At 39.0% G+C, this 26,953-nt stretch overlaps 1 protein-coding gene across 8 annotated transcripts in view; it reads left to right on the top strand.

Moving 5' to 3' along the window:
- UTRN (utrophin) overlaps positions 1–26,953 on the top strand; it is a 545,759-nt gene that overhangs the window by 159,991 nt on the left and 358,815 nt on the right. For all 8 annotated transcript variants that reach the window (XR_009690701.1, XM_061130409.1, XM_061130407.1 and 5 more), the window contains 8 exons: positions 4,172–4,413; positions 5,074–5,254; positions 7,347–7,492; positions 8,657–8,869; positions 19,688–19,801; positions 20,566–20,721; positions 25,089–25,259; positions 26,356–26,535. Coding sequence is in view for 7 of the 8 variants with exons in the window: in XM_061130409.1 (XP_060986392.1) it covers positions 4,172–4,413; positions 5,074–5,254; positions 7,347–7,492; positions 8,657–8,869; positions 19,688–19,801; positions 20,566–20,721; positions 25,089–25,259; positions 26,356–26,535 (1,403 nt within the window). In the remaining variant the exon portion in view is untranslated. The remainder of the gene's footprint in view (positions 1–4,171; positions 4,414–5,073; positions 5,255–7,346; positions 7,493–8,656; positions 8,870–19,687; positions 19,802–20,565; positions 20,722–25,088; positions 25,260–26,355; positions 26,536–26,953) is intronic.

The following is a 26,953-nucleotide window of genomic DNA, read 5'->3' on the forward strand; positions in this document are numbered from 1 at the left end:
TCTCGAATTATCTATACTCCTACTCCTCATCCACTTAATCATTATTAGTATTTTCACATTTTTAAAGTTACATTGAAATATATGAAACTGTGTTGTTTTGACAAACCTACACACACTTATGAATATATAGACTATTTCCACCCCTCCAGAAAGATACCTGGTGTCTGTAATGGATCAATCAATTGCTTCCATCTCAGAAAACCACATTTTAAAACACTTTAGATTGTTTTTCCCTCTGCCTTTTGAAAAATATGTCAATTTATTTTGTGTATATACTGAGGTCACATACACATACACAAAGACATGTATGTGTCCAGTATATATACATTTATTTATTAATTATGCAAATGTACCACTGTCATAAATTATTAGTACAGATTAATTTCTTTCTTTCCTTCTCCCTCCCTCATTCCTTCTGTCTCTCTTTCCCTCCCTGTCTCTCTACTTCCCCTTCCTTCCACATAGAATAGTATTTTCATTCACAGTCCACTGTAAGTGTCTTATTACTGGGTGTGGGCACCCAGATTACACTTTTAAGTATTTACTTGAAGGGACCTAGAGACAGAGAATGTAATTTCCTTTTAAGATACTTCAATAATTACAATAAATTGTGTGTTAAATTCATGTTAGTTACAATCATAGATTCTTCACTTCTACATCAACATTTGAGCTTGGAAACCAGACTTTATCTGGGTGATGAGGGGGTAATTTCATAAGTCTGTGAACTGAATTAACTTCTTGTCTGTGTCAGCTTTTTGTGGGTATGGCAGATTTAGAGTTCAAGACTCATAGGAAGAATACATAGGGAGGGAGGTGGTGAGAGGTGATATGTTAAAGCAAGAATAACACTGAATTGGGGATTGAATGGGAGACCTTGGTGTCTCCTGTCTTTTCCTAGTTTTGTGTCATTGGGCAAATCAAGTAACCTTTTTGTTACTTTGCTCCCTTGTCCAGAAAGGGAAGAAGTTTTGATAGGTGACTACACCTTTTGCTTGATAAAATCTTACTGTGAATAGGCATTTTCTATAATATATACTCTGAAAACTGAGTTCATGTGGAAGTGCTATTTGCGAAAGATCAAGTACAAATATCAGGGAATATATGATATTTTACAAAGGGGTGAATTTTGTGACCTCATGTATACTTGTTTAATTTTATAGTGAACCTTTGATATTTTGCATTACCTTTTTTTTTTTTGAGCTTTGGTAGGAGTGGAAATTTATTCATTCACTACAGGGCCCCAATTCTGTTTATTTTAAAAAACATCTGTCGTTAAAATTTTTTAAGATGGGATGGGAAGCTTCGAAATGGGGACATCGATCAGAAAAGAGTCTATATATTTTGGGTTTAATTTTCTCATTTTTGGAGAGTGTGTGCCTTTTGTTAGTGAGAGAATAAAAGTGATTTAAAAATTTCCCACTGTCATTCCATTTTATCCATTATTCTAATTTTATGGTGTTGCATTTTCTTTCTTAACATGTCGTTAGTGCTGTTAATCCTACTGCTGTTTTAAAACCAGAAATGTTGAACAGAAATGAAAGAACAACTGGGTGATCCTCCCTGCCCTTCCTCCTCCTCAGTACATTTGAAATAAATCCTAGACCTTGGATAATTAATGTAGAAGTTTTTTTAACTTTACCCAGAGTAAATTTACCCAGAGTCTGCCTATGTAAGGATGCAGATACATGATTCAGTTCAGTTAGAAAAACACATCAAATTCTTCAGTAGATGTTCAAATAATGGCATCACTGGTTTTCTCAAACTAGTTTCATCAAAACATTCCAGTACAGTGCAATCTGATAGGACCTTTCTACCTTTGTGAATTACGTTTTGTGACATCTCTTGTAGCGCAAAAATGTTTTTAAAAAGTGAAATAATTTGTTTTGTTTGACTTTCACAACTGCCATACCAAACCTGGTTTTCTTGGTTTTTCTTGGTTTTCTTATTTTATTCCAAAAGATTGTTAATTACTATAACAGAAAAGTGGGGCACTTGGATGATGTGGCTTTAAGAACTGACTCCTAATTGGCAAAGTCCTTGTGGCTCAGATGGTAAAGAGTCTGCTTGCAACGTGGGAGAGCCGGGTTTGACCCCTGGGTTGGGAAGATCCCCTGGAGAAGGAAATGTCAACCCACTCCAGTATTCTTGTCTGGAGAATTCCATGGACAGAGGAGCCTGGTGAGCTATAGTCCATGGGGTTGCAAAGAGTCAGACCTGACTGAGTGACTAACACACATAAGACTAAGGAATTTGATAATGATGAAGTGTTTTGCAAACATTTCCCTAGATTTTAACAGTGATAGATTGAAAAGCTAAAGTCAAGTGAGAGTAAGTAGCCAGAATATGTTATATTTTATCCCTTCTAGAAAATTGATACAATGATGGGATATTGATTTTGGCTTTAGATCAGTCATCTAAGAGTTGGATGTTCGTTCTATAGAAATAGAAAAGCTATTACTCTGGACCTCTAGGAGCAAAACAATTGTTTTAAAAGACAGTGTATGGTTTTCCTTTTTTAAGATGTAAACTGCGCTTTATTTATTACTTTGATACTTGTCCAAACTATAATAATATCAATCTTAGAGGAGGGAGATTTAAATTTCGAGAACTAGTTTGAAAGGGCAAAGTGGATGGATGGTGAAATATCGTCAGTGAATTAAAAAAATATTTGTAGATTTTTCAGAATTGCCTAGAACCTAAAATAACTATCTCTTACCTATTTTCTGGATTTGTGGTGACAATTTTCCATCTCAGGAATTTTATTTGCCAGCTTAATTTCCTTTCTTGTTTATCATAAATTACCCTGACATGTAAATTTGAAGTGGCTGATGTTATTTCTTTGTCCACTTAAAATAGAAATGGCCAGGCAGAAGCACAGGCTAGATTTCCATTGCTCAGGTAGTTTGTCAGAAAAAACTATTTTTTTTTTTTTAGTAATTTATTTAGTTTATGACCTGAATTAATAGGGATAATTGAACTGTGGTGTGAATGTTTTGTCTAGGTGTGATATTGTATTACTTGTGTAATGATGGACAGTTTACTTCAGCAATTGACATGGGTGATATATGCACATTATGTAATGTCACATTTGCATTTTTAATTTTCAGTGGATGTGGTGTGTTACAAAAATTTTCAAAATTGCATCATCTCTGGATCCTAAGTGATCTTTTGTCTTACATGCCATTTTCCCCCCATAGACCTCTCATTACCCTGGATTTTGATGGCATATATTTACAAAGTTTTTTTTGCCCTCCTGCTTAAATAATAAAGGTGTTAAGCCCATCTTTTCAACATGCATGCCCTCCTCAGGAGATAACATTTTTTTTTTTGCAGATTTCCCATAATTTTTCATAGTAATTTTATGACTTGATGGTATTTTATATTAAGGGAAAGACTATGATAAAGTCTGTTATATATAACTCTTATTTTTATGAACACTCTCTACCTCTCAAAAATATGAGACAAACAAAATTATAAGATGTCAACAATAAACATAATGGTGGTTTTTTTTCTTTCTTATATGTTTCTGAAGTAGATAATCTTAGCACTGCATTGATATTTTGGCATTTCCTGGTCTATGTGTAACATTCCAATAGGCTTGCTAATGCTTCTTGCTGAATCCTGCCTGCTGGCTTCCTATTCCTGCACTCGCCAGGTTGCTCCCAGCCCTCGGGACTCTTGACATTTATTTTGCAATTCCTATGACATGTGGTTTGGTCACCAAAGTCTCAATCTTTCTCCTCCTTTTTCTCTCTTTTTCCTGGTGATAGAGGGCCTACCTTCTGATGTCAGAGCCCCAGACAAATCCAAACACTTCATTTTATTTCTCAGACTCAGACTAGAAACTAATAGAGCAGTAGGTTGCTAAGGATAGAAACACACATCCTATAGAGAAGGCAGTGGCTGACACTCCACTGTTACGCTTTTTGTGATGGTCACCCCACTCCTGAACTGCTCTTATAAGCTCCCCCTCTCCTGTTTTTATCAGGGAATTAAACATATTTTTGAGAGCATCATTTTAATTTTTGTTGTGTAAAAAGGAACTTAAGAGAGTAATCAGTAAATATGATACTGCCTCATTATTTTCAATATGTTATAATGTTTACAGCAAATTGAAAACTAATTTTGTAATAATATCTAAAGTGTCTGTTTATTTTTTATGTCTATGTAGAAGGTCTGCCTACTGAAGAAGTAAAAAATATTTTAGAGAAGGTATTATCTGAATGGAAGAATATATCACAGCGTTTGGAAGATCAGGCGAGAAAAATACAGCTGCAGGAAGATATTAATGCTTATTTCAAGCACCTTGATGAGCTTGAAAAGACCGTAAAGACAAAAGAAGACTGGGTAAAACACACTGCCTCTTCAGAATCTCCCCAGGAGTCCGTGCCAAGCTTAAAGGACTCCTATCAGGTAAAGACACAGCACATGAAAGGACTCTATGTCCAGTTCTGTATTTAAAGAAGATGCTCGCTATTATAAGGAATCAAGAAAAATAGTACTGAAGAACAGAAACACAGGGAATGGACTTGTGAACACAAGGAGGGTAGGAAAGGGTTGGGCGAATTGAGAGAGTAGCACTGACATATATACACTGCTGTGTGTAAAATAAAATAGCTCGTTCCCTGGTGGCTCAGTTGGTAAAGAATCTGCCTGCAATGCGGGAGACCTGGGTTCAGTCCCTGGGTCGGGAAGATCCCCTGCAAGAGGGAATGGCAACTGACCCCAGTATTCTTGCCTGGAGAATCCCTATGACAGAGAAACCTGGCGGGCTGTCATCCATAGCGTTGGACACAAAGAGTCGGACACAACTGATCAACTAGCAGTTTCACTTGCACACAGCAGCTACCTGAGTATAGAACAGGAAGCCCAGCTGGGTGCTCTGAGATGACCAAGAGGGATGGGGTGGGGTGAGTTGGAGAGAGGCTCACAGGGAGGGAACACATGTATACGTTTGAAAAAATGCAGAAGATGCTCCTTGTATCCCATGCTTTCGGTGAGCTCTGCTCTGATTGATTTTCTGTGGGGATGTTCATCTTCAGCGAGTTGTGTGATCGTGTTTTCTCTTCGTAGCGGGAGCTGGCAAACCTGCGTAGCCTCCACCCCAGAATTGAAATGCTGCGTGCAAGCTGCTCAGCCTTGAAGTCTCAGCCTTTCGCCCCAGACTTTGTCCAGCAGGATTTCGAGAGCTTGGTGGGCCGCTACCAAGCCGTGCAGCAGGGTTTAGAAGAGCGCCACCAACAGCTCGAGAACGGTAAACCCACTCTCTTGCGTTTTTCTCTTAGATGATTCCACCATCTTGCTTTCTCAGTTTGACTTAACTGAAAAATTACTCCCAATATTTAAACCTGCAGAAGGAAATGGCAACCCACTCCAATACTCTTGCCTGGGAAATCCCATAGACAGAGGAACCTGGCAGGCTATAGTCCATGGGGTCTCAAAGAGTTGGATGTGACTAAAAAGACAGCATAGCATGCGTTTAGACCTTTAGTACACTTGCTTGTTTTACACCAGCCTCCCTGTATTTTCCTCTGGGCCTGCCACTGTTCCACTTCTTAAAGTATATTCAGACTATTTCCTGGATTCACACTTGTTTGTAAAAATGCAGACATCTTTCACATGCCATTCAGACTGTGTTAATGGGATATAATGATTTTTAAAGAGTTTTTTTTTTTTTAGGGTGTTGTTTCTCCCTTTCACTGAAGGAGGCCAGCTGATATCATTACTAACAGGGCTAAAAGGAATGATCGCTTGCTTCTGTTTGCTCCAAATGGCTAAAGTTTTAGCAATGCCATCTCTTCTTTTCAAAGAAATAGTGTTCCTCTTTCAACATTGGAAACATTTTGAAGAATTTTTACCTTTGGATTAAGACTGGTCTGGGAAAGTTAATTCCTATAGATCTTTAAAACTCATTCCTCATATATTATTTTCTCCTTGGCTTTTAAGTCAGAAATTGCATTGCATTATGTAATACTATGGGGAAGGCATGCTAAAAAGCTACACATTTAACCATACCCTTCCTTGAGGCAACTGTAGGTTATGTAATGACGTATAAGACTCTATGGTGAGCAATTTGTCATGTTTCCTTTCTTTTGGAAAGGCATTTGGACACCATACTTCTGTTGACTGAACTCAGTTAATCTAGACCGTGAAGGGTTTGAGAGGACCTCCTTTTCAATTTGCCGTTATGAAATCGGCTTTCGTTTTTGACAAGAGCAGTTTAAATGTTTATTCTTACCTTTAAAACAATTGGTAAATTTATTTATTTTTGTTTTTGATTGTGGTAACATATACATAACATAAAACTTACTATTTTAGCCATTTTAAAGTGTAGAGTCCAGGAGTGTAAAATATATTCACATTGTCATGCAACCCAGCCCCAGAACTTTTTCACTTTGTAAAATCGAAACTATATACCCGTTCAGCAGCAGCTCTTCATTTCCTCCTCCCCCTAGCCCCTGGCAGCCACCATTCTACTCTCTGTTTCCATGAGTTTGACTATTCTAGAAACCTCTCCTAAGTGGAATCAGACAGTTTTTCTTTTTTGTTGACTGGTTCATTTCACTTATCCTCAGAGTTCCTTTGTGTGGGTTGGGTATGTCAGAATTTCCTTCCTTTTTGAGGCTGAATAGTATTCTATTTTATGTAGACTTCATGTTTTGCTTATCTATTCATTAGTAGATGGGCGTTTGGCTGGTTTCCGCCCTTCGGCTATTGTGACTAATACTTCTGGTTTCTTAACTTTTGCTGCTGGTTGGTCTCAGCTCTTTGTGCTTCATAGGAGCTGGCTTCCTCTCCACTCTAGCGTTGCTTGTCTGTAAATTTGCCATCAGTGGCTGAAGTACCCATCCCTCCAGCTGGCTGGGGCAGCCATTATTTCCCAGGGTACCTGTGCGCCTAGCTGTGGTGTTCTGTACGGCGTCCACCCCTCTGCGGATGGCGGCCTGTCTACACACTTGAACTTAGAGGATGACTGGCTGGAGGGGATCTTGTCTCCTTTTATTCTTTGTGTAGCTACTGGGGCAAAGGAGATTATATGAGACAAAAGGATCATTGTAGTACTATCTTCAGAGAGACATTTCATCATGATGAAGAAAAATGATGGTGGGTTACTTAATATTTCAAGCATCAACATCCGCAGGAATGAAGTCACCACTGTCTGACTCTCAGAAATGCCAGTGGAGTGATTTATTTGATCTCTAAGAGAGACCTTATGTAATTTTGATTATGGAGTTTAACTTCTTGTGTAATAGAATTCACCTATTATATATAAAAATTAACAATATATATAGCAATATTAATTTCCTAACAATAGTTTCTCCAAGTGAGTACTTTTCCATGAACAGAACTGAAGAGCCGACCTGGACGTGTGTATTTGGAAACATTGAAAACACTGACAGATCTGCTAAATGACTCTGAAAATAAGGCCCAGATGTCTTTGAATGTCTTGAATGATCTTGCAAAGGTGGAGAAGGCCCTCCAAGAAAAAAAGGTAATATATAATTTAGGCCTAAGTGGTCTAGGTTCATTTCTAACATATCACATATTTTGAAATGTTTTTTAAAGATGTATTTGTTTTGGTCAAATTTGGTCAAACATTGCTTATATTTCTTATAATTTGAGAGTTAATTACTATAATTTAAGATCTCAGATACAAGGTGGTTATTAAATGTTTTTAATAGAATTTGCTAAGTCACTTCTGTTGTGTCCAACTCTTTGCGACCCCATGGACCATAACCCGCCAGGCTTCTCTGTCCATGGGATTCTCCAGGCAAGACTACTGGAGCCAGCTGCCATTTCCTTCTCTAGGGATCTTCCCGACTCAGAGATCGAGCCTGTGGCTCTTATGTCTCCTACATTGGCAGGTGGGTTCTTTACCAGTAGTGCCACCTGGGAAACCCTCTAATAGAATAAAAGCATATTTCCTCCTCTATTGTGACTAGCTTAAAATTCTCAACTGGATAAAATGTCTTTAATGAAATGAAGAATATCGATTGTGTTCTTCTTTTTCTGTGTCGAATGAAAATGCTTCCCTGGTCACTTAAAGTATGTGTCTGCACTATTTCATCAGATACAAGTGATCCCCCATCGAGCCTTGCACACCGGGCCCTCATTGGGCCTGTTGTTCTGCTGGTTTTTAGTGCAGAGAATGTTGGGTTGGCCAAAAAGTTTGTTCAGGTGTTCCATAAGATATTACAGGAAAACCCAAATGAACTTTTGGCCAATCCAATATATTGTCTTGAAACCATACACAACTCATATAGGGAAAGCTATGACTTTTTTGATTATCCTTATTGGTTTTTCATGGGACTTCCCTGGTGTTTCAGTGCTAAAGAATCCGCCAGCAATGCAGGAGATGCAACAGATGTGGATTTGATCCCCCAGTCTGGAAGATCCTTTGGAGGAGGGAATGACAGGTCACTCCAGTATTCTTGCCTGGGAAATCCCAAGGCCATAGGGATTCAGTCCACGGGGTCTCAAAGAGTTGGACATGACTGAGGCGACTGGGCACATTCTTTTTTCATGAGTTTTTCACAATTCTTTTTTGAACAAATTCTGTTTAAAAAGTGATTTTGACTGTTTATACATTATTATTGAATACATCTTCACAGATAGATTATTTTGTGTATTTTTAATCTTGAAATCTGTTTTCTAGGCTCTTGATGAAATCCTGGTGAATCAAAAACCTGTGTTACATAAACTTGCAGAAGAAACAAAGGCTTTGGAGAAAAATGTTTCTCCAGATATAGAAAAAACATATAAGCAAGAATTTGATGATGTTCAAGGAAAGTGGAACAAACTGAAGGTCAAGGTTTCCAAAGATTTGCATTTGCTTGAAGAAATTACCCCCAAGCTCAGAACTTTTGAGGTAAATCTAAAGGCCACTAGGAGGTTAAGTTTATTACAGACTAAAGTAGTAATTGTCATTAAATATCTATTATTTGAGTAGTTTGCATTCTTTCTGGTCCCATGTTTGTTAATGTACTTAAGATGGGATATATACTTCCAACCAAAGATATACTTTTAATGGTACTGGAAACCACATTTATCTCCTTTTGCCTAGCAAAAAGGCTTGTTGGTAGCAGTAAACTGGACCTTGCAGATAAGAGAAAATTGCTTAAAATTGTCAAAATAATGTTTCAGAGATGAGCTCGCATGAAATATTGGTTGGTGGTTAGATTGCAGTGGTGACTCGGTTAGAGTGGTAGAAGTTGCCTGGATAGTAGCAGATAGCCGAGTTCTTGAAGCTGTTTCCTTAAAATTTCAGGCATTTTTAGACCTTTGAAAAACCTGAACTAGACTACTAACAACCAGTATCAGACTGGGAAAGCAGGTAATTCGAGGGACATGAAAATTCAGAAAAGTGAAAGTGAAAGCTGACTCTTTGCTACCCCATGGACTATACAGTCCATGGAATTCTCCAGGCCAGAATACTAGAGTGGGTAGCCTGTCCCTTCTCTAGGGGATCTTCACAACCCAGGGATCGAACCCAGGTCTCCCACATTGCAGGCGGATTCTTTGCCAGCTGAGTTGCAAGGGAAACCCAAGAATACTGGAGTGAATAGCCTGTCCACTCACCAGGGGATCTTCCTGACCCAGGAATCAAACCAGAGTCTCCTGCATTGCAGGCTGATTCTTTACCAGCTGAGCTATTCAGAAGCAGGATCCTTTGTTCCATCTGAAAATGTTGCCAGAGAGTTCCAGAAGAAAGGATAATGTGAGGATGTAAGGAGAAAGTGGTCAAGGTCCATGTCAGATGGGACAGCCAGGATTTAACGTTTCACCTGCAAGGAGGATGAAGAAAGGAAGTGATGAAGTTTCTGAGTCACCTGGTAGAGAAGGTCCAGATGAAGGATGAACTGATTACACTCTCTTTGTAACCCACGAGTGCCTCCTTGCTTCCCTTGTGGCTCAGCTTGTAAAGAATCTGTCTATAATGCAGGAGACCTGGGTTCGATCTCTGGGTTCGGAAGATCCCCTGGAGTAAGGGAAAGGCTACCCACTCCAGTATTCTTGGCTAGAATTCCATGGACTATATAGTTCATGGGGTCACAATGAGTCGGACACGACTGAGCGATTTTCACTTTCACTTTCAGTGCCTCCTTACCTTGGTCTTTTGTGGTTTATTTTCTCTACTTACGTATCCAGGGTATACTTCTCATATGGTGCCTGGCACAGAGAAGACACGCAATGATATTTTTCAGTGAATGAAATGAGATTAGTAATATGAGATTTAGATGTGCACATATATATATATATATTTAGAGATGTTTTATATATATACATGCTTATATATATGAGGATTTTTATAAAAGTTGTTTCTAAGAAAGTGGAAATATTGAAATGAAGACAAAACTTATGAAAATGATGTTTTAAAAATTAAAGCATGTGGTAGAAGCTGGTAGGCTATACAGTCTAGGAAAGGATCCAGGAAGATGAGCAAGAGAGGGGATCACTGAAATATGAGGGAACCTGTTTGACATAGAAACCAACAGTTCCAAGTCATGATGGGAGAATAAGGATGGCAGGGGTTCTGTGTGTGTGTGTGTGGTCGTAGTGGAAGGAGTTAGTTTTCTTGAAGTGCAAGCTGCAGTTCTACACTGAGATCTCGTTCGAGCAAACCATTAATTTTGAAGAGGAGTGTGTTTTTCTGTAGTTTTTTGGCTTAAATTTGTGAGTGGATCCACTTCCCTTTGTGTGTGTGCGTGTGTGTGTGCGCGCGTGTGCATCTTAGTAACTCAGTAGTGTTAGACTCTTGGCGACCTCATTGCAGCCCTCCAGTCTCCACTGTCCGTGCAGTTCTCCAAGCAAGGATACTAGAGTGGGTAGCCATTCCTTTCTCCAGGAGATCTTCCAGAACCAGGGATTGAACCCAGGTCTCCTGCTTTGCAGGCGAATTCTTTACTGTCTGAGCCAACAGTCTTCAATTGTCATTCTTTCTAACATTAAAAACCACAATTACTCTTATTTGTGATTTAAAATTTTTGTTATGTTCCAAGTATTGGATTATCAGTGGTTCTCAACCATTGGTAAATTTGCCCCCAGAAGGACATTTTTTAATGTTTGGAGACATTTTTTTGTTATCACAACTATAGGGAAAGGGTGGATTCTGTTGGCAACTTAGTGGGTAGAGGCCAAGGTTACAGCTGATGCACAGGATAGCTCACACAACAGAAGAATTTCCTGGTTCAGATGTCATCAGGGCCAACGTTGAGCAATGTTGGTTAAAGTATTTCCTATCTTTTCAAAAGATCATTACTTTATTTTCATAAATTCTGAGATATAATTAGGAAAACTTACGGGTGAAGATTAACCCAAGAGTTAATCTCTTCTGACTTCGTGATGTGTTATTTTAGGGTTAGCTAAATGGGTGCCAATATTTTAATATGGAATTTAAAGTGAATAAGTATTCCTGTAGAACACAAAAGAGAATTCTGTGGTTGTTACTAATGTAGCAAATCCAGGCCAGTTGGAGCATATGCCAACTTTTCTTTTTCTTAAGTTGTTCAGTCATGTCTGACTCTTTGTGACCCCATGGACTGCAGCCTGCCAGGCTCCTCTATCCATGGAACTCTCCAGGCAAGAATACTGGAGTGAGTAGCTGTTCCTTTCTCCAGGGGATCTTCTCAGCATAGGGATCTAACCCAGGTCTTCTGCATTGCAAGTGGATTCTTTACCATCTGAGCCACCAGGGACTCCCAGCTGGAGCATACGCCAACTTTATTTCCATTAAAAATATCTCACTTCAAGCACATGTGTCTGCATATTTAGATGTTTTGTTTTTTAATTACATTAACAGATTTTAATGTGAATTACAATTTTTAAATTTACTTTTTGTGTCCTAACTATAAGACTGTTGGCGATGTCTGTATTCCCTAGTCATGCAGCTTCTTTATTGAAATATATATTTCTTCAATTCTAAAGAACATTTTGCTCGTATATTTGCTTTGAACGAATTGCTTGTTACTTAACTACTCACAATTCACTTAGGAAAACTTTTACTTATTCCCCTGAAGATAATTGCAGTCAATATTCATTTGTAGTTTAAAATTGTTTTTTCCTTTTTTAATGACCTGGTGTCTTTTTTTAGGCATTCTAGTTCTATTTTGTCTTTAAGGCATGAAGTACTGTAGGTTTTCGGTTCAGTGCCAATTTATGATGATGTTTCTTAGGAACAAAGTGGTTAAACTTGTTTATTTTTCAAATGCATTTTAAACTGTGTAAGAAATACATACATACTGCTCGTTGAAGACATTGAGTAATGGAGACTTACTGAGAATGAGCACTGAGAAGTTCCCTTTCTTTCCCAACGCGCTTCCCTGGGGGCTCAAATGGTAACGAATCTGCCTGCGATGCAGGAGACCCAGGTTCAACCCCTGTGTGGGGAAGATCTCCTGGAGAAGGAATTGGCAACCCACTCCAGCACTCTTGTGTGGAGAATTCCTTGGACAGAAAAGCCTGGCAGGTTACAGTTCATGGGATTGCAATGAGTTGGACATGACTGAGCAACCAACTGTGACTTTTCTTCCCCAATACCATTTCCGTTCCTGGGAGTAGCTAACAGTAACAGTGATCCTTGCTGGAGATACACATACTCAAAGTAAGGAAGTTCATGAATATGACTAATTCTAATCATTTTCCCCCCTTACTAACAGAACCAAGTGATACTGGGACTCCATGAGGGAGTCCACTGATACTCCCAGTATTACTTGTATCCCAGTATCACATCTATTTAAATAGATGGTACACAAATGCATGAATATGGATGAGAATATCAATTTCACTACTCAAAATAATAATGCTTTTTATTGACACAGCACATTTAAACTTTGAGAGTATTTTCAAAGCTGTGTACTTAGAGTTTCCCTACCATCCTACAATACTTGAAAGGTGATCTTGGTATCTTTTTATGTGCAAATTTTAGTTTTCCGTTATTTGTTGGTAAATAGTGTTTTTCTTATGTGCCTGCCTTTCCCGTATCTACATGGCTGGTTTCTTTTATATATAGACAGTGGTGGGGCCTGCATTGTTATTCATAATGTCATGTTCAAATATGTTTGTAAACTCTTTAAATCTATTTTTGCCAAATTATTGATCTCAATTCTTGTTCTTAAGATGTTGCTGGTGCTTTAAAAGGACTCTTACAGAAAGTCCTACCACTCTTTCCAGGAAACAAAATATTTTAAAACATATGAAAAATTTCACTATTGATTTTACTGTCATGACTTTCTTATGAATTATGGGGATTAAATATTATAAAATCCTAAGACACTGCTATCACCAGCAGTAATATCTTTGAGTTCAGGGGCTGCAAGTGTATTTCCTATGGTTTCCTTTACCCTGTTCAAGATCCCCTGTAGCTTGTCATGGGCTTCCTTGGTGGCGCTAGTGGTAAAGAACCCGCCTGCCAATACAGGTGACTTAGAGATGTGGTTTTGATCCCTGGGTCAGGAAGATCCCCTGGAGGAAGGCATAGCACCCCACTCCAGTATTCTTGCCTGGGAAATCCAATGGACAGAGGAGCCTTGTGGCTACAGTCCATAGAGTCGCACAGGGTTGGACACAGCACCTCCAAGTCATGAAACTGTCCTCAAGGCTCACACAAACTCTCATATTTACCAATATTTACCTCCTTCCTCTGAACCTTCTCTTTAGCCCCTTCCTTCTGTTTTCAGACTATTATGTAACCTGTTGCCCTGGTAATCCCATTACTGTTTAAATCTGACTCCTGCTTGCAGCTCTTCTCTCTTGGATTCACTGGCCGCACTAATACCAGAGTTGTATTTCTGGAAGGCAGCTGGTTGTCTTTGTCAAAATAATACAAAGTGCTCTCACAAACATCTCGTCTCTCCTGCCTTCTCCTTGCTCTCGAGCCCTGCCTGCATCTTCTCCTGTGAGCTGTGTTGGGTGGGAAGACAGTGTGGTGGGTCACGAAGAATACATCAGACAATTGCCCTTTTCCGGAAAAGTCACTTACTTGCTAGGAATTTACAGCCTCCTTTTCTCGGTTCATCCTTAAAGAAGAAGCTGCTTCTCCGAGCAGTCTTTGAGCATAGAGACCTTGTCTGGCATATAGCAGGAGAGTGGAAGTGAATGTCTCCGCTTTGCAGGGGCCTGCAGGCATAGTACGCGTTCGTACCTCTCTAGTGAGGTTGGATCTGTTATAAAGTCTAAATGCCTGGGTGTCCTTGGCTGGACACACATGTAGTCACACCTCTCCCTTCAACTGATGGACAAAGACACACACTGAACCCTCTGTGTTCTCACCCGGAGTGTGGAAGGGAACATGCTGGAGCTCTGAAACAAGCAGAACCAGGTTGAGAAATTACTTTGGAACACATTTCAGGGTAGAAACCCAAGGGTAAACATTTTCTAAAAGTAATGTGCCTTGTAACAGATTTAATTCTTTCTAGGTAACACATAACTGATAGAATGATCTCATAGGTTTCTTTTTTTTTCCCTCTTCCTCATTGTGAATGTGTTTTACTTTAATACAGGAAATATTGGTGCTTTTTGGATCTTAAATTTAAGAATGCTATTGGTTTCAGATTAATAAAGGCTGTAGCAGTGTTACTCCTGGCCTTCTCTACTAAGTGAGGGAACATTGAGAGTGTTTTGAGATTAATGAATATAAATCAAAGAAAATAGAAACATGTGGCCTTAAGTTACTGTTTTAAAGTTGGTTTCACAACTCTTCTTGCCTATGTCTTGGGTTAGATATTGGCTATTTAAAAAGCTGTGGACATTCCAACAGATGGGGGAGGAACAAGATAAAATGCCAAGAATTTCGCTGTAAATAAAATCTTGGGTGGTAGTTGTGTACCTTGGAATCTTACTGTCGTCCATCCAGAGATACCAGGCTTCAGATTTCCTCCATCCCTGGTTCAGGGGCTGGGGGGTGGGAGATGGACGTGTAGGCTTAATGGAATTGTTTCTATGACCTCACATTCCTTTTCTGTGACCCAGCAGCAGGTGTTGCTCATCCAAAGTGCTTACAAATCAGTGCTTTTGAGCCATAGTGGTCAGTGCAACATTTTGATCCCTCCAAACTGGAGTATTTGATACTTTGGTTTTAAAAACTTCCATGTTAGTCATTTTATATTTCATTGAGAATTTATGAGTATAAATACAAATGAGAAATGGTTACCTTCGATTAGTATATATAGGGTGTTTCTGCCTGTGAAATAATAACATTCATTTTAGAAATTTACTAGGATTTAAACAATTTTTTTTTTTGTTGTGCTTTAAAAGAACTGAAGTCCTTCCAATGAAAACAGAACATTAGAAATTGCCCCTTTAGGGCTTCCATGGAGGCTCAGCTGGTAAAGAATCCGCCTGCAATGAGGGAGAAATTGCCCCTTTAAGTATCTCTGTGTATCTCTATTCCTATATTCATTCTGCAAGTGAACGGAGAAGGTAAAAAAAATTAAATACACATTACTGTACATTAGAAACTCATAAGGGCATCAGCTGAGTGATTGTTAAATGGACAGAGAAACACTCTTCATGTGAACTTTTTCACTTTCTTTGTGACCTCTTAGCCGTACTGTTCACTTAAAGATCAGCAGATTTCGGTACTTTTTTAAAAGCACGGGAAACATCTGCTACAAGTGGACTAAGACAATTATTTTTCTTCTCGGGAAAGAGGAGATATTGGAAAAGCCTCTCCATCTTTCACATTTGTCTGCACTTAAGTGGCTGTTGTAGTGATCGTAGTGACCTAGTAACCTTTCCCACACCGCACAGCCGCAGGGTAGAGAGGCCTTGAGCAGCTGCTGTTTTCAGGCCCCCTTCTTTTGGGCCTTCTCTCATGTACTTGGGTTCCTTCTGCTGAGCTGAATTCAGCCAGGTCTGGTGAGAAAGATCATAAGCACTTTGAGATCACGGTCACTTTGAGCAGTTATAGGATGGAACTAGCATTGATGTTGACAGTAGTTGGACACTTTACACTGATGCTTATGCAAATATGTCCTCACCCTTGCTGCTGGTTCAGTGAAGTGTCTGTTGGGAACAGACACCAGAACCCAAAGTGGTAAGTCTTTTGTGGGCTTAATCTTGGTAATAAGGCACTTGATTTTGTGGGTCTGAGTAATAGTATCTACCATTTACTGCAAACCTACTCTGTACCAGAGCCAATCTAAACCATCTCTGTTTTTCAGAATAGTCAGGCAGAGTAGGTGTTATTATTCCTGTTTTATAGGTGAGCCATGGAAGCTCCCAGAAGAGAAACTGAGAAGTTTCTCAAGGTCTCGTGGCTGGTTAGGTGCTGAGCTCGGTATTCAGACCTTGGTCTTTGTTTTCAAAGGTCACGTTGCCTGTCTTAGAACTGAGCGAGGTCAGGATTACCCTGCAGGACTTTTAGTAGTGAAATCAGCTTTTCAGATTCCTCTCTGTTCCCTTTGTTATCATTGGGATGATCCATTGGTCTCCTGGGTTGTCTGTGTCTGTTGCTTCCCTCTTCCTTTTTTCTCATGTTTCACTGTAGGAGGAGAGGGCTTCCGAGGTGGCTCAGTGGTAAAGCATCTGCATGCCAATGCAGGAGCCACAGGTGATGCTGATTTGATCCCTGGGTCAGGAAGATCTGCTGAAGAAGGGCATGCAAACCCACTCCAGTATTCTTGCTTGGAGAATAATGCCATGGACAGAGGAGCTTGGTGGACTAAAGTCCATCAAAGAGTCCGACACGACTGAGTGACTAAGCATGCACACATGCAACTGCAGGAGGAGGAACGGGTGTGTGTGTGTGAATGTGTGTGCTCACAAGGGTCTGTGTGTGTCTGAAGGAGGGAGAGAGGGAGGAGGTTGATGGCACAGGACTTCCTTTTCTGTACCAATGACAGGGATCCCTCAGGCTGCTCACTTCAGTCAGGGCTGATTGTGGTTAAAACCTCCATATAAATTTCAAAAATTCTTGGCCCGGGAGACTGTCATTTTTTCTTACTCCAAACTTGATTAAATGAATTGCCCTGTTACACAGCAGTAATGCTGCCTTGAATTCTGAAAAAGTTCAGACTAGAGATTAACAGTGCAAGAAGTGGTAACAAGTTAAGTGAACAGTTTAAAAAGGCCTTCATGAACTCTACAGATGTATTTGTTCTTTCCTTTTGCATTTTTTATCTTTTGCACACCCCTCCCTCCCCTGCCTGACTGTCTTCCTAAGCAGTCTTCTTGGATAAGGCCTGTGAATGCTGAAGCAAGCCTAAAAGAAGAGAGATGTCACTGATTGAAAATATTATCAGAGTAGCATGGATGTATGAGAAGAGTGGCAGAAACAGGCTGAAGAGCAGAGGGAAGGGAAGCTTGGGGAAAGAGTTCAGTGTGACTGAAAGGGCTTTCAAAGCTGTGCTTGGGACAAGGAGAATGAGAAATGCCTGCTCCGGGTGGTGTAATATGAATAGAGGAGACAGAAAGGCTCGGCCACATAAGCCCTCTTTGCTTCCCATCTTCATCAGAGAATGACCTTGCGAGCTGGAAAGTGGAGAATGGTCATTACTGAGAGTGCATTAGAGCCTGAATTATGAGTTAGATGGAAAAACCACGCGATCCTTCTGATGCCGAAATCTACATCCCCAGTAATGTGGTGTTTTACCCATGATCTCAAGGTCGCATTATGCGACTTGTGAGGAAATTACCAGGACATTGGAGATGGGTGAATGTCTTAAATAAGAGGGAGATGAGTGAATGTCTTAAATAAGGGGGAACATTCTTTTCTAGAAGCTAAGGACCTGCACTAAGCTTGGTGTCAGTTCCTGGCAAAGCTGTAGATAAGTGATTGAACAGAGACCTTACCTGTGCTTAGGAAAGAGTGTGGTGGTCCCCAGAAATCAGCGTGGACACCACTCAGAAGCCTTGTCCAGACCTCATTTCTTTAAGTACTGCTTTCTTTTATTTAATTTTTTGGAGGAGGATACTAAATTATTAGATATACAAATTCATAGTCTCACATTTCATGTGTGCTCATTTAGCTTAAATAGTGCTCACAGACTATCATTTTGGGTAAGGCTTGATTTCAGTAAAGTATTTGGGAATATCCCTTAAAACCTAAGTGAAATGCCACTTAGATGCTATCCCATGTTTTGAAAACTAAGCTGAAAAGTTTGTTGGCTAATGAATGAGGTGATGTCCTCGTGTGGGGATGCTCAGGAAGGGACTGTAATTGGCCTTATTTTTCACCTGGGAAACAACCCCCAAGCCCAACCAAACAACAACAACAACAAAAAACCCAACTCAACAGGAGAAGGATGCCTCACTGTCAGATTGCAGATAAGAGAAAGCTGGGAAGAGCAGCTGATAAGAAAGTGGAGAGACTAAAAATTCGAATCATTCTGTTGGCTTTTTATTGTTTTATTACTAAGTAGTATTGTTAAATATTGTTAATATTTGTAATTTCAAGTTCTGAATTTATTACCAAAATCAATTAAACAATATAGGTATGGTAGGGAAAATATCCTTTTGAGGTTGTTACGGAATTTTTGGACTTTTAGCTAACCATAATATTATGAATAATATATATCTATAAAAATTTTTGAAAAGGAAACAAAATGCAACTCTACAATAAGCAAAATAAAACAAAAGAAATTCAGATGACATTTTCTGAATATACTGTCTATATCTGAAATACCACTTAGGTTCCCTCTTTGTCATTCATTCCAGCATTTTAAGGATAAGAGTAATTGGTTCTTGGTGGCATATTTTAAGTACATTAAAAAGTTGACATAATTACCAGAGCAAGTTGTTTGGAGTGTGGAGAACAGTATCTGGGTATCGTGTTCTAGAGACATCACGGCATGAATTGTGATTTTATAACCACTAAAAGACTAAGGGAAGACATAGTGGCTGCTTTCCAGTCTGAAGGTTATTTTTGAATAAGATAGTTAATTTATCTCCATTCCTAGGGAGGAAGAAGAAACAAATAATTGAGGAAGGTACAAGGAAAGGAACAAGTCACACTGACCAATGATGAATGGGCACCTGGAAAGAAATGTTCATCACTTTAATGTAGTTTTGGAGCTGAAGTTGGATCTAGTTGTTTGCGTTCTTTAAGGTCCAGTTGCAATGTTACTGCCTCTCTGAAGTCTCATTCTTTCTGCAAAATGTTTCCTATCTCATTTCCCCAGCACCACATACAGGAACTGGGTAACAGTGGGTGCTTAGTAAGTGCTGGGTGAAGGAATGGGGCTGGGTAGTGGACCGTACTGGGTTCTCAGATAACAAAGCACCCAATCACAGAACTGAGAACAGTCTACTGTATTCCCTCCATTGTGCTGTTTTTCAAATCCTGCCTTGAGTAGCTAACTTAAGGAGAAAATTGTTCTAAATTATATAAGAATAAACGATTTTTTAAGCTGATTATACCTAGAACAGCATCTCTCCCTTTAATTTGAATTTTTAATCATAGATATAGCTCATATTAAGCAAGATAGCTTTGTTCACTGGAGAACATTTTGAAATTTTTAGAATGATCACCAAGATATCATCTCATGAGGATTTTAGGTGACAATGGAAGAAATAATTATTTTCAATGTTGGACGTTTTTGGTTTTTTTTTTTTAAAGAAATAAAATAAATGAAAATGATGCTATCAAAGTTTTGAAAAGTTGCCTTTTCTCCTGTAGCAATAGATCTTGAGATGTAGTAGGTTGAATGTCACAGAGTAATATCCCTCTTTGTTATTGTGTTCGATCTAGGCTGATTCAAAAGTCATTGAGAAGTGGATGGATGGCGTGAAAGACTTCTTAATGAAAGAGCAGGCTGTCCAAGGAGATGCCGAAGGGCTACAAAGACAGCTTGACCAATGCTCTGTGAGTTCTGCTGATCTGGGGAATCTGCTATAATAAATAAAATTTTCTTCTTCCTCTTTATTATTTGCTGCTTTTATTAAAATTGTAAGAATATGGCATGACAATAAACCTAGATAAAACATGTTTCAATATAAACCTGTTTTTTGACTTTATAACTAGTCAAAGAATGACTTATAATTCACATTTCTATTTTTGGCTGTGATTATAAAGTTTTGAAAAAATTATTTATTTTATATTGGAACATAGTTGCAGCAAAGTGATTCAGTTACACATGTATCTGTTTCTTTTTCAGATTCTTTTCCCACATAGGTTATTGCAGAATAAATTTTGAATGGAGAACAAAAGAGCAATTTTAGTTCATTAGTAGCTGCTGTTTTATGTTGCAGTGACAGTCTCAGTGTCATAATTACCAATTGTATATCGTTCTCACTTTGTAAAAAGAAAAACACTTTTTACAAATGAAGTTTGCCAGTAATACTTCATACATTTTATATTTGGTGGAATCATTAGGCTTTTGTAAATTAATCAAAAGTACTATTCCCTGCTGAGAGTCAAGTATTTGCAGTCTAATTTGGCAGGTGGCTATTTGAATCACTCAGGTGAAATGAATTTCTTAAGACACAATATTTCTTAAGTCGTTAAACGTCTTGACTCCCAAGCAGTCTGTTCTTAAAATATTTGCAGGGATAGAGGCAGACAAACTATAATAATGGCATCCACTTATGTCGGAATGGACTCAACAAGGGCTTATTTTATGTGTTCAGGCATTTGTTAATGAAATAGAAACAATCGAATCGTCTATGAAAGACATGAAAGAAATAGAGGCTAACCTTCGAAGCTGTCCAGTTGCTGGAATCAAAGCCTGGATGCAAACAAAACTAGTTGACTGCCAATCACAACTGGAGAAATTTAGCAAGGAGGTAAGATTTTCAGCTTAACCTGCATATGAATTTCAAGAGGTAGATAATGGCTTCTCTTGACTGAATAATTTTATATCCCATCCAGACTGAAAACCAGTGATCTAGAATAACTATAGCATGGGTGGCAGGTTGGGGCAAGAATTGGATAACTTTTTTAGTGAAGGGTGGGTACTGTTGTCCACTCTGTCCCTGGATGGGAATGAGCTTGATGCGTGCAATAAAGAATAAGAAAGTCATTGTAGCTGGAATAGAATGAAGGGAAGAGTTAGCAGGTTGGAGGGAAGGATTTGGGGTCAGGAGGTAGGTAGAGATGGGTTGTGTATTGCTTTTGAGGCGTAGGTTTTGAATTTTATTTCAAGTATGATTTCACTTAGAAAGCAGAGGGTTTTGAGCAATGAATTGACATATGATAGATCCGTTAAGGCTTCCCTGGTGACTTAGAGGGTAAAGCATCTGCCTGCAATGCGGGAGACCCAGGTTCAATCCCTGGATTGGGAAGATCCCCTGGAGAAGGAAATGGCAACCCACTCCAGTACTGTTGCCTGGAAAATCCCATGGACGGAGGAGCCTGGGAGGCTGCAGTCCATGGGGTCGCAAAGAGTTGGACACGATCACTCTTGCTTCCGTGTGGATAATTTGCTCTGGGAAAGCAAGAATAAAAATGGGGAGAATACTTAAAAGGTTATTGCAGTCTTAGAGCAAGAAGATGGCCCCTTGGACTAGGGAGATAGTGGTGGAGGTCATGAGAAATGTTAGGTTTGGACTAAATTTTGAAAGTGGAGATGGGAGTGTAGTAATAGATTAGTTAATGTGATATGGGAAAAAGTGTATAGTTAGGAACTGTTCTGGATTTTTGCGAAGCTTCCAGTTTGTGTAAATTGTGGTGCCATTTACTGAAATGGTGAAAAACTCAAGGAGAAGCTTTAGTGGGAATAGGTTAAGTGATGCTGCTCATCCTGGGACTAAATTCAAAATTACAGTACATGTAAATGGGGTTTCCAGCTCTAATCACCGGCCAAGGATGCTAAGAAGGGAAAGGTTTGCCCCAGGGGAAATGCCTGAGGAGTAAGACCCCAAAGGCTGGGTGGAGAAAATTTTTCGCAGCTCGATGCTGAGCTGAGCCCAGCCAAAACTGGAAAGCACATTAGATGGAAACTTTTGATGACCTTGAGAAAAGTGGTTCCAATGGAGTGGTGGGAAAGAAAGTCACACTGCAGAATGTTGAGGAGTGGAAAGGAGATGAAGTCCTGGGGCAAGGGTAACCAGCTTTGAGAATTTCTCTATTCAGGGGAACAGAGAAATGAGATTTGTATACTAGAAGGGACATGGGGATCCAAAGAACTGTTTTTGTAATTTTTTTTTTCAAAGATATTATTGAAAGTTTGCATTCCAAAAAAGATTTCCCTTAGAAAGAGGAGATGATACAGAAGACTGAGAGAGATAGTGACGGAAACAAAGTCTGTGGTTAGGCAAGAGTGGATGAGGTCCACCCTTTAAGTGAAAGAGCTCCTGTGAGGAGGTCCCTCTGTGGTAATGGATGGGGCAGCAACTGTGCGTACTGTAGGAATACGGTGTGGTAGTTTTCTTTTGATTGTTCTATTTTGTTAGTGAAATAATAGTGAGGTTGCATAGAGCTGAAGTGAGTGAGAAGGGATAAAAGAATGAGAAGAGAAAATGTGAAATGCAGGAATACTCTATAGACAGTCACATAGGTAGTATATATCTCTCAATACAGTGTTTTTTTATTTAATGTTTATACAAGAAAACTTTGTATTTACATCCCTGAGTATTTTGTTTTCCCACAATTTCCTTATTTTGAGCAAGTTGAATTTTAAAGAAAAGTTAAAATTATGGTTGAGGGAACAGCCATAAACCATTCCTAAATTTGACAGTTGTTACTGTTTTACCGTGTTTGCCTATTCTCTTTCTCCCCCACCTCTTTACATCTATATATGTACACACCACCCACACATATGCCTTTTTTTTTTGCTACATGTAGTTTTGACAGGAAGTTGAAAGTATTTTGACACTTCATTCTTAAATACTTCAGCACACTTCTTCCATGAATGAGGACAGTCTTCTACAAAAGTGCAGTATCATTGTCACACTTAAGAAAATGCTTTCATAATATCATCTTGTATTCTAGTCAAATTCAGACTCCTCTAAATGTGTTATAATATGTGATGTATTATATATGTAATATATAATGTGTCGATGATATATGCTTAAAAGGAGCTGGGGTATTTTTGGGAAGTAAATAAGGAAAATGATTTGGAAGTGATGATGAGGAGCAAGGAAGACAAGAGATAGATGGATAGATTGATAGATAGAGCCTTAGATACATGTAGATATTTAGATCTATTAATCTACTGATAGATAGATATGTATCTATCTATGTATCTATGAGGGCAGAAGGAGAAGAGGGCATCAGAGGATGAGATGGCTGGATGGCATCACCAATGCAATGGACATTAACTTGGGCAAACTTCGGGAGGATAGTGAGGGACAGAGGCCTGGCATGCTGCAGTCCATGGGGTCTCAAAAGAGTCAGACATGACTGTGTGACTTAATAGCAACAACATCTGTCTACATATATACATACATACACAAATGACAACATGGAATTAATTGTGAATTGTTATTCACTCAAAGTATGGGAATAAAAGCACAGGAAAATTTTTTAAGTGTCTCCAGCAAGGAGGCAACCACGTGCTGTGTGAGTAATTATGTGAAGCAGTTCTAAACTATTGTCTTTCATTGAGTAGTAAAAAGGTTGAAGAAATTTTGGACAAACATCATGTTGTGAAATTTTTATTCTTCTAAGGAAGGACAGACATATAAAATCAACAAATAAAAACAGTCTGTTATAGTCTCAATCTCATGAAAGGAAAAAGCATCTTAATACCAAAATATAGGAAGTATGTAATCTCAGAATAATTAATGATAACGTTGAACTTTTCTTTTTTTGAGAAGTTTGCTGCAGTGTCTTTATCTTTCTTACTTCTCTGAGGCTCCATGAAAATTGTATATAACTGACTAGTGTTTAGAAACTACTTGTGAAAAGAATTTGGGGAATGTGGGTCCCCAAAATCTGTGTTTCCTTTTTTTAAAGCTCACCAGGTTGAAGTGTTGATCAGCAGGGCTGTGTGGCTTGCTGGCAGTAGGCTTTCTGAGTTCCATGTTGGGCAGTGAAATCCAAGCCCCTGTTTAGTGCCCATCTATTTTTATGACCATGACCCTGTTTGGACAGTGGAACAGGAAGGCAAGTAAATATTCCCACTTATTCTCATGAGAGCCATCGTATTCCTGTACTGCCCTTTCATCACCATCAGTTTCACAGCCAAGCAAGCCCTGGCAAGGTGACCATACCGTGAGATTTCATTTGAGCAGGAGGTTGAATAGTGAAGTGAGCCCTGGATGATCTTTCACAGTAGAAGTCAGTGTGTGGTTAGAGGAAGGATCTCTCTGAAGGGTGTTTTCAGGCTCCCTGAAATAGTTGACAAAGCTATTGAACCAGATTCAGACAAATACCTATTTTCTAACGTAACTTTTTTGTAGCTGCGTGGAATATACCAGTAGAGGAGGTTATCAAAACCAGTTTTGTAAAGCAGTGTTTTATGAATATCTTTAGTAGTAGTCTCCTCTTCTCTATTTTTTAAATTATTTTTTTACTCATTTAGTTTTGACTGTGCCGGATCTTCGTGGCTGCAGGTTTTCTCTAGTTGCGGAGAGCAGAGACTTCTCTCTAGTTGCAGTGCGTGGGCTTTTCATCGCAGTGGCTTCTCTTGTTGCAGAGCACAGGCTCTAGTGATGTGGACTTTAGTGTTTATGGCACATGCATGTTAGCCCTCAGTAGATGGGGCACATGGGCTTAGTTGCCCTGCGGCATGTGGGATTTTCCCAGACTAGGCGTGGAACCTGTGACTCCTGCATTAGCAGGCACATTCTTAACCACTGGAGCACCAGTGAATTCCCTCTTCTCTTTTTTCTAAAAATGCACTTTTAGTGGGGAATCCTGTTAAGAAGGAGAAAATGGACATTTTGGCTGCTTCAGTTAATAGATTTCCTTGAGATATATGCTTTTATTGATGTAAGTTAGAGCATTACTCTGTTATGCATTTCCAAAATTATACTAGATATTTCCATATTAATGTCCAAAATGTGATACTGAATCCCAGTTATAATTGTTTTCATTATTGCTTATATTCCACAGCATCAGGACCAAATTTTTAAGGGTTTCATCTGACTTTTAAATCTTGAGATTCTTGGTGGAAAGTTATTACTCTGTCTTTAGATATTAAAAACTAGAAGTTGACATTTAATGTATTAATATTTGTTTATTTGAGTGAATGACTTTTCCTTTGTAGATCGTTATTAAAAAAAATAGGTTGTCTGAAAGTCAGGAAAAAGTGGTGAACCTGAAAAAAGACTTGGCAGAGATGCAGGAATGGATGACCCAGGCAGAAGAGGACTACCTGGAGAGGGACTTTGAATACAAGTCACCAGAAGAACTTGAGAGTGCTGTGGAAGAAATGAAGGTGAGTCTGGGACAGTTAGGGTCAAGGGGCTTTCTATCTCATCTCCTCTGTTTAAAACCAGTCAGTCAGCCATCTACCTAGCCTGAAAAGGTAGTGTGTACATAAAATCTCTCACAGGAAAATTTCAATTTAAAACAAGTAGAAGGGCAGCTACCATTAATGATTTGGGTAGGGATAGGAAGCTGAGACTCATGTGTTGGACTTAGGCCATGAGTTGAGTCCATGAGGGCCCCTGAGAAAGTCTTCTGTATTAGACTTTTGAGGAGCTGCAGAGAATGACTCATTTACTGGCATCAGTTTTATATTCACAATGTTGTACAACCATCACCACTGCTTATTTCCAAATATTTTCAGGAAGAATTATTTTTCATAAAGAACAACCGAGAATTACCCATTTCGGTTGGGAGCTATCTTTATTTCACCAGCTGTATTCTTCCAGCTAATACATAGGGCACACACGAATACCAACCATTTTACTGGGGCAGGTAAGAGTAGTCATAGGAATATTGTCAAGGGATTCAATGTCAGTTGGGTCCACAAGATGTATTTCTTATTAACTTTTATGCCTGTGTCAATGGTCTTGCACAGTCTCTTTTTTATATATATGAAAAGAACTGGATATCATTCCCACATTTTTAACACTGTTTTTACTGTCCTTTAGTGTTGAAGCTAAAGGACAAAGTGTCTTGAAAGCTACTTTAAAAAAAAAATGTGTTGCAACTTGCCTATAAGTATAACAAAAGCAAAAAGTCTCTATGCAGAGAGTTTTAAAAAGGATTGCATTTTACCAATGCAAGGGAAAGGCTACCCACTCCAGTATTCTGGCCTGGAGAATTCCATGGACTGTATAATCCATGGGGTAGCAAAGAGTCAGACACGACTGAGCAACTTTCACTTCACTTCACATAATTGCTTTACAATGTTGTATTCATTTCTACTGTTGTAGTTAGCCCTCTTATTTCACAAAGTACTCTCTGTTCCAACTAGGTAGTTAGAATCATCTGGACGTTTTAGTTTGGGTTTGGTTATTTTTTGAAGAAGAAATTGGTTACTGAGACAGGGAGCTGATTTTTCAGTTCATTCTGTGTTGGAGCAGAGGGCGAAAGAGGACGTGCTGCAGAAGGAGGTGCGAGTGAAGATTCTCAAGGACAACATCAAGTTATTAGCTGCAAAAGTGCCCTCTGGTGGCCAGGAGCTGACATCTGAGCTGAATGTCGTGCTGGAGAATTACCAACTTCTCTGTAACAGAATTCGAGGAAAGTGCCACACCCTGGAGGTACGGGATCTTTTCTCTGATGCCTTTCTGAGATTCAAACTCTGTACTTACTGTACTGGCTGTTTCCATATCTTGGAAAAAAAAAAACCCTCCGTTTTTCTTTTCAAATACAGTGTCATTAAAGTAGTTCTTTAATGATGGAGATAATGATTGGAGATAATAATAGTTACAATATATTATTAGATGATAATTTAGGTAATAGGTTGATAAGAATGAAATAGAGAGAAAAGAAAATTGGATATAAGGATCTGACTGCAGTTGGTGGAAGGTTCTTGGAAAAGTTGCTTCTTAGTTTTAGGCATTGACTAAATGTGAAATCAAGGTTTTCATAATACCGATGATCTGTAGGGTCTGTTCCCCTTCTGAAATGCTAAAACAAGGTACAGTGAGTACTTCTTTTCTTGCCTGGTAATACACA

Source organism: Dama dama, chromosome 26 (genome assembly GCF_033118175.1).
Source record: "Dama dama isolate Ldn47 chromosome 26, ASM3311817v1, whole genome shotgun sequence".
Classification (NCBI taxonomy): domain Eukaryota; kingdom Metazoa; phylum Chordata; class Mammalia; order Artiodactyla; family Cervidae; genus Dama; species Dama dama.